At 32.8% G+C, this 7,587-nt stretch overlaps 2 protein-coding genes and 1 long non-coding RNA gene across 3 annotated transcripts; 1 reads left to right on the forward strand and 2 right to left on the reverse strand.

The window, feature by feature from the left end:
• Positions 1 to 1,229: 1,229 nt before the first annotated feature.
• On the forward strand, positions 1,230 to 2,947 carry LOC119642077 (zinc finger and SCAN domain-containing protein 12-like). Its single transcript, XM_038041045.1, has 2 exons — positions 1,230 to 1,509; positions 1,573 to 2,947. The coding sequence occupies exons 1-2, from the start codon at positions 1,297 to 1,299 to the stop codon at positions 2,863 to 2,865; spliced, it is 1,506 nt and encodes a 501-aa protein (XP_037896973.1). The 5' UTR covers positions 1,230 to 1,296; the 3' UTR covers positions 2,866 to 2,947.
• LOC119642078 (28S ribosomal protein S18a, mitochondrial) lies at positions 2,883 to 3,755 on the reverse strand. Its single transcript, XM_038041047.1, has 2 exons — positions 3,399 to 3,755; positions 2,883 to 3,336 (listed from the first exon to the last, which is right to left on the reverse strand). Exons 1-2 carry the CDS (start codon positions 3,490 to 3,492, stop codon positions 2,969 to 2,971), a joined length of 462 nt encoding a protein of 153 aa, XP_037896975.1. The 5' UTR covers positions 3,493 to 3,755; the 3' UTR covers positions 2,883 to 2,968.
• A 456-nt stretch (positions 3,756 to 4,211) lies between these two features.
• On the reverse strand, positions 4,212 to 5,562 carry LOC119642090. Its single transcript, XR_005247939.1, has 3 exons — positions 5,326 to 5,562; positions 5,112 to 5,255; positions 4,212 to 5,058 (listed from the first exon to the last, which is right to left on the reverse strand). It is a non-coding gene; the product is annotated as an uncharacterized LOC119642090 (long non-coding RNA).
• Between the last annotated feature and the right edge of the window lie 2,025 nt (positions 5,563 to 7,587).

Raw genomic sequence — 7,587 nt, forward strand, 5'->3', positions numbered from 1 at the left:
TTTTTTTGGCTTTGGAAATAGTTGCAATTTCATATGTTTTCCGTTGAATTCGCTATATCGACCTTTGATTTATAAACAATTTCATATGTTTTCTTTCGAATTCGCCATGCCGACCCTTAATTTTATATATTTTCTTTTGAATTCGCTATGCCGACCTTTGATTTTAATTGTACATTGTAATCTCAATGAAATATCGGTGTATCCTTCTTTTGTGTTTATAGCTTAAATGTACTTGCCTTTAATTATATTACACACATACAAATGAGCTCAAAGTGGAAAAATATTTATATAGCTTCGAGTGTCATATTTTTAAATTATATATTATGTACTATATTTATTTAATTTAGTATCAAATTTTTAATAAGTCAACCCCTATCAGTAGCTACGAAATGTAATTTCAGACCGGAGGTACCTGCCCTTTTTCTGTTCTCCCTCTATATCGAATGCGAACAAAGAATCCTAACTCTACTCTAAGTTACCAGCTAATGAAATCTCTTAGAAATATTCGTAAGGGTGCGTTTGTCATGTACTGTCATTCTTGTTGATTCAATTGCTATTGGACGATGCTAGAAACAGCCGATAATGGCCTTGCGAATATTTTTTTGATTAAAATTTTGCGCAGGGGATAGAAAAAAATTAAATGCTAACTTTATTCAAAATCGAGTTGAAAAAATTGCGAATTTGATCATAAAAATAAAATCATTAAGAATATAATTTTTGATAAAATATTAAAAATTGAAAAAAACTAAAACCTTTCTAAATGGGATCGGGCATTTCCATATGCAACGTTTAACTGCATTTTACTGTATAATATAAATGCTATCAATATTATAAGTAATTATTCTTTTTATTTTCATTGAAATGAAATTTTTAATTGTGTTAAAGCACGGAAGTAAACCATTCCAACTTCCTTCACGTAGTTATATATGTCTGCTTTTTAATTACTCTCTATATTAGTAGGCATTTGCTGCACGTCCATTCGAGAATACTTCAAGATTTACTACTCTATTTTCAGAAAAGTAATTATAATTGGATATAAATGATAATTACAATTGGACTTTTTTTAATTTTTAACTGAATTTTTTTTAATTTATAAAAAAATTATGTTGTTTGTAACATTTTATATAGTAGCGATAAAAATTCGAAAGTTTAACCTGCGTCCAGACACTAAAATTGCACTGCTGTAATTGTGTTAAAAGTGGCATGAATGACTCAGGGAAATTGTTGTTTTAGAAGAAGAAGAAGAGGCGTTTTTTACTCAAGTAAAAGCATTTGTGTAAATTAAATTTTTAAGCAATGGCGTTAGATATATGCTTCGATATTAAAACTTTCTTGGAGAGAACTTGCCGCACTTGCAGTCGTTATTTTAATGACGAAATGGTTTTCTTCGGCATATTTCGTGTGAAGCTGAAAGATTCATGTAGTTTGGGAGAAGATGATGAAGTAGAATATGAAGTTAGTGATGATGTTAAGGAAGTTTTTGACGATCTAAACATATGGAAATTAAATGTATGCATATGCTAAATTTTTTATATAAAAAGACGATTACATTGTGTTTACATATATTTCTAGATAAAACCCAACGACGGGTTACCATCGCAAATCTGTGCTGAATGTCTAGAACGTTTTAGGCAAGTGCATTTATTTCGCGAAGAATGCCTTGATAGTCAAAAAGTACTACAAAGCTATTTTTTAGACATCGAGCATCTGTTGGAATCTGGTAAACTTTCTCCGAAAGTCGAGCCGCTAAAACCAGGCATAGGTGAAATTAGCGAATTTTTAGATTCGGCCGTTACAAAGATCACTCAAAAGTCTCCGATTCATGCAATAACTAGCGATGTATTTTCGCCATTTAGTAGTCCTCGCCTACGGTTGAGCCCGCGATTTGCTGAGATATCAGCTTATGCTGACAGCAGCTCATCAATTGGCACGCCTCCTCCCTTATTTGAAGAAATGAAAACCGAACCTATTGATATGGAAACAATGGAAAGTATAAAACCCGAGAGTGAGTTGCCTAGAGTTGAGAACATGGAAGAAGGAAGAGACGGAACCTTGCTTAAACAAGAATGGGATTCTAGTGAAAATGAATCGTCCACACCAACCACTGACGAGGAACTAGACTCGGACGATTCCTTTTCCTCAGACGAAGAGTTTCTCGCAGACTACCCGAAACACCAAACCGTTAAGAAAACTGCGCCTCACTTAAAATGTAAAATCTGTGGTGCGGCATGTGCGAATCGACAGCTTCTTAAAGCCCATCATATGCGTCATCATCCACAGGAAAAGCCATTCGCTTGTAATATTTGCTCCAGTTCATTTAAATCTACGTTTTTATTGGCCCAGCATAAGCTGAAACACAATCGTCCCGACACCATGCAATGCCAGGAATGTGGCAAGTACTTTCGAAGCCAATTGCATTTGCAACGACATAATAAGAATTTTCATTTAACTTCAACCTATGCCTGCCATATTTGCCATCAGCAGTTCGAAAGTTATACTCAGATGAGATTTCAGTATCATTTGCGCCAACATGGCGAAAAACGTTTTCCATGCACTTACTGCGACAAGGCTTTTCACCAGAAGATACATTTGATTAATCACGAGCGCACTCATACTAAAGAACAGCCATTTAGTTGTGACCTTTGTGGCAAAGCTTACAGACAACAAACTGCTTGTCAAGAACACATGAAAACTCACAAAGATCCAACTCCATTCAAATGTAAACTCTGCCCCAAATCCTTCAGTCAACGCTCCACACTGCGTATTCACATGCAAAAAACACACAACTTGACAAAAGCGTCTACAACACCTCTTAAAAGAGTGCGGTCTGAAGTTTTTGAAGAGCAACATTTTCTTAACTTTTAAGTAAATTGCGAACATGTTACCGTTTTGCAAGATTTATTTTAACGATTTCCTTTTACATATTTCTAATCGCAAGCATTAACTAAAAAATCTGATCTTACCGATATTAATATTTGATAGTGCTTTCATAGAAATATTTATTGAACTTTTTCCAACCGAAACGCCTTTTCGGATCTTTCTTACTTCCAGCTGGCGCCAAGTTCGGCATTAGCCCCGCCTTCTGCGCCATAGTTACAAGGGAACCTATCCTTTTTTGCTGACGGTAGCAAAGACCAGTGATGCGTTTAGGTAACATGCAACCATCTGAGCGAACATATTGTGATAAAATCAGCACATCGGTATGTTTAAGGTCTAAACCCAACGTACATTCAGGACAGAATTTCGACCCACAAATCCCTTTCAACGTGAGGTTGACGCGAGGTGATGGTTTCCTTACTCCTTCAAATATTAAGGAGGTCTCTTGTTTTTGCTGAACTGGAATGAGAATGAATTAACTCACGAGAGTTATTGTTATTGTCGTAGTGTGTCAAACTCACTTTCTTTGACCAGGTTCGTAGTTGTTGTGTTGATGGAACGTATTCCTATGGAGTTCTTAAGAATTGATGTAGTTAGCTTTAGCAAAATACACATTTTTTAGATAATTTCGAAGAATTAAACAATAAATACTCTTCCACATGTCTTTTATGGTCAAGAGCTAAGTAGGGTGGTAACTATGTATGGCGGTAATTGTTTCATTTCCAGATTTTTACTTACGTACCAAAGCTATGACAACCGCTTCATCGTTTCTATCAAATTGAGCGATACCTAACCAGCTCACGTTTTGCGTACGCATTAGTTTTTCAAGATTAACGCGGACCGTTTAGAGCTGCATTCAATAGAAAAAACAGCTGCAAATGGGGAACAATTAAATTCGAAACAAAATTGGTTATCTACAAACAGCTGAAAAAAGCGAAAAATTCTAAATTCATGAGAGGCAACCAAAGCCAATTTTTTATTTTGGTTTTTTAACTCCAATTGTCCAATTGATGCCCTTAATTCGCCAAAACTTGTGATATTGTCGTCATCATTAATAAAGAACAATGAATTAGCAATTCATAAAATCTCGTTACTGGACAGATATAAATTAAAAACTTCACCTTTATTTTGATTTTTAGAAGATAAGTAAATAGAAAAAATCATTCGAAAATACAAATTTATAATAATATATATATACATAGAATAAAAATATATTAAATTAAAATTTAATTAACTCAATTAGAATCTTCTTTACTTTCGCATTCTCGTGGTCGAATTAAATCATTCCTTTCCTTAGTTAGCTTCAACTAACTGCCATGGAACGACTTAAGCTTACCTTTCATTTTTGTTAACAATTGCTCTATATGTTTGTGATTTTGCAATTTTTTCTTTTTGTTGACCATTCACAATAATTGCACTCGGTAACTTAATTGCACACATATTTTGCTTAATTATAAGATGGCTAAGAATAGTTAAGAATTGTTAAATCCGACATGGTTGACGGAGCAACAACGTAAAGGCATAGGAGAATAACAGAATTTACAGTGGGAAGAGACGACAGAACATTTGAATAATATAATCGTAGCATATAATAATTAAATAGTACAATAATTGAATTATATATAAATACAATAAGTACGATTTTTTACTTTTAATACTCAAGGAAACAAAGGTTCTTCATGTAACGGTTTATCGCTATATAACTGAAAACGTCTAGTTTTTCCTACATGTCAGGATCTAAAGCGTTTTCAAACATTTTTGTCCTTTCATCATAGGATGACATAATAATTACATAATTGTTAATTAAAAATAAATATAAATATGTGCACTTACTTTCGCTTCTGAATTGGGATGGCATCCTTGGCCAAGCAATTTATCACATGGGGACTTCTAAAATTATATGAAAATAAACCAAAAATTTCACATTACAATTGTATATACGAAAGTGTTCCACTTAATGGCGACAAATGATCGTTTGTAAATACTTTAGTTGGAGTGCCAAATATACGCATATTTTCCGTCATCAGCGATCGCCGCCTCTAAGTTTGTTAGCACGACAATTCTCTCTTTATCCAGTCACTTGCTAGCTTGGCCATCCTTCGATGCTTTGTAAGAACAGTTTATTGTTACCCAATTTTCTTTTTGCATTGTGTTTATGGTCTGCCCAAACTTAAAAAAACGCTAAAAATAAAACAAATGCAAACAATGTGTTAACATAACTTCTGAAAGCTTACTTTTCGTCATACCCCCACTCCCCCCACCTTTGCTAGCTGATCCCACAATCTGTTCAAGTCTTTACGTCCTCGAGGCATGCTTCGGCTGAAATTTTCGAACCTTTATTTGTTCTTTGGTTCGGTTTACGCCATTTCTACTAGGGCCTACATATTTTTCTCTTATAATTAACTGATCACTTTTCAAACAATTTTTCTTTTTTTCCCATTTACTCACAAAATACTCGTCGATATTGTTTTTCGCCACGTTAAAGCGTACAACATAATCTCGATCGTAAAGAAAGAGTTCGAACCACCTATTGATTTGCAAACAATTTCATGTTTTTCAGTCGAATTCGCTATACCTCCCATTGTTTTGTATTTGTTTCTAACAAGTGGTAATTTTACTCCCAGATGTTTTCAATCTGTTGATATCCTATAACCGTTTTTATTCTGACCGCCAATACGAAAAATATGTACACGAAAGACCTCTAGAAAGTGGAAAAAAGACTATTCAATGTTTTTCTTTTTCTCGTCTATTGTAATTGGTTTATTTGTTTGTTTATCAGAGAGGAAAATCAGGTGTTATTTTTCCGATCAAATATAAACAAAAATTGTTGTCTTTTTTCTCCTTTTTCATTTACATATGGATGATGAGAGCTACGAAAATCCCACGAGGGTCTTACGGGATTGGGACAAACAAGTATATCAATTATCGGTGTGGTCGCGAACGAAAGTTAAATTTCAGATACGTAAGTAGCCCCTGTTACTGCAATGAGTAACAACAGCAATTTAAGATACGTATTAGAGTCTTATATAGGAGTGCAGATATATTAGACGAATAGAAGGATTTGTGAAGTTATATAGTCACTATTTGATTGAGATCATTTATATGTTCAAATTTCATTACCTTACTATTCAATATAAGTTATAAAATTTAGACAAATATTCTACTTCTATTATATAGTTTAGAAATAGTTTCTTAAACGTGGATAAGATATTGTCACCAAGAACTATGTGGAACCAGTAATGTTCGGATTTTCTAGCTTAATATACCGAGAAGCAGTACAAAGACATGAGCAATATCTAAGTTTAATATGATTTGCGACTCCGCTTGAGTTGAACGAATGAGGACACCTCGTGCTTGTGCGCCAATAATAATACACAAGTATTATTACGCATAATAAATGTAAGCAATGATATTTATAATAATTTTAATGATATTTATTTTGCCATTATTTTTACGTAAACCAAAAACAAAAACAACGACCATACCAACATATAAATTTGTGTTCAAGCTCTAGGTCGCAATAGGCACGGTAAAACTCTACGACCGATTTTGATTTATCTATAAATGCATTGATATTTCGCCAGCGTATATAACGTTTATCAATAAGTTCCTGAACAGATGTCAGGACTCCTGAAAAATTCGAATCCTAAAAAAAAAAAATTTTCTGTTAATTCTTACCATATATTCGTACAAGTGCTTCAAGTGCTTGAAATATAATATATAATCTTGTATATATAAATGTATAAAAAATAAGCATTTATCTCCCTTTGTACGTCTCCTGAATAGTTTTATACAATTTTTATATGCGTGGCATTCGATTTTGCCCTATTTTGAAAAATGTAAATCTAGCTATACTCTAGTTAAGATCTGTCCTACATATTTCCACATACTGCAAGTCAAGCTATGACCTAATTAATATAATGTAATCTACCTTTACATGTAACTTTAGTAATAGCCTAGTTTAATTCCAATGTTTTGCTTAAGTTAGCATAATAAGTTATTATATAAGTTACTGACCACAGTTCAGTAAAATAATAATAGTAAGATAGTAAGTCAGAAGTAAAAGCACTCGTAATAAAGAATTGTTAAAACGAACCTTTAATTGTGTTTTCACTACAACACATCTTTCTTTGAAAATAAGCAAAAGTTCAGAAAAATTCTCTCCGCAACATTTTAATTTTGTTTATGTTTCTAGGTCACGTGTTTTATCCTGCTTTATGAAATTTTTTACTAGAAGTGAATTTAAAAAAAACGAAATTCACATTAATATTTGAATGGATGCATACTTATTTTATTATTAAAATTTAAAAAAAATATAATTTTGCAACTTTCCTTATAAAATATATTGTTCCGTTTTCATATTTCATATATTTCCTCTTTAGAACTATTCGGTTATTATTGTTATGTAATTCTCCATCATGGGATAAAAAAATCGTTCACTATATTCAGGTTACGCATATATACATAAATATGAATGCAGAAGTATGCACATCAACAAAGCAAAGATAAAATATACAATCCGCCTGAGTGGGCGAAGGCGAGGAATCTCGACTAGCAATTTTTTTGGTCATATAATAAACTTTTTTGGTCGTACAATAAATTTTTTGGTCGTACAATAAACTTTTTTGGTCGTATAATAAATTTTTTTGGTCGTATAATAAATTTTTTTGGTCGTATAATAAATTTTTTGGTCGTATAATAAACTTTTTT

This window comes from Glossina fuscipes, unplaced genomic scaffold, assembly GCF_014805625.2.
Source record: "Glossina fuscipes isolate IAEA_lab_2018 unplaced genomic scaffold, Yale_Gfus_2 213, whole genome shotgun sequence".
Taxonomy (NCBI): Eukaryota; Metazoa; Arthropoda; class Insecta; order Diptera; family Glossinidae; genus Glossina; species Glossina fuscipes.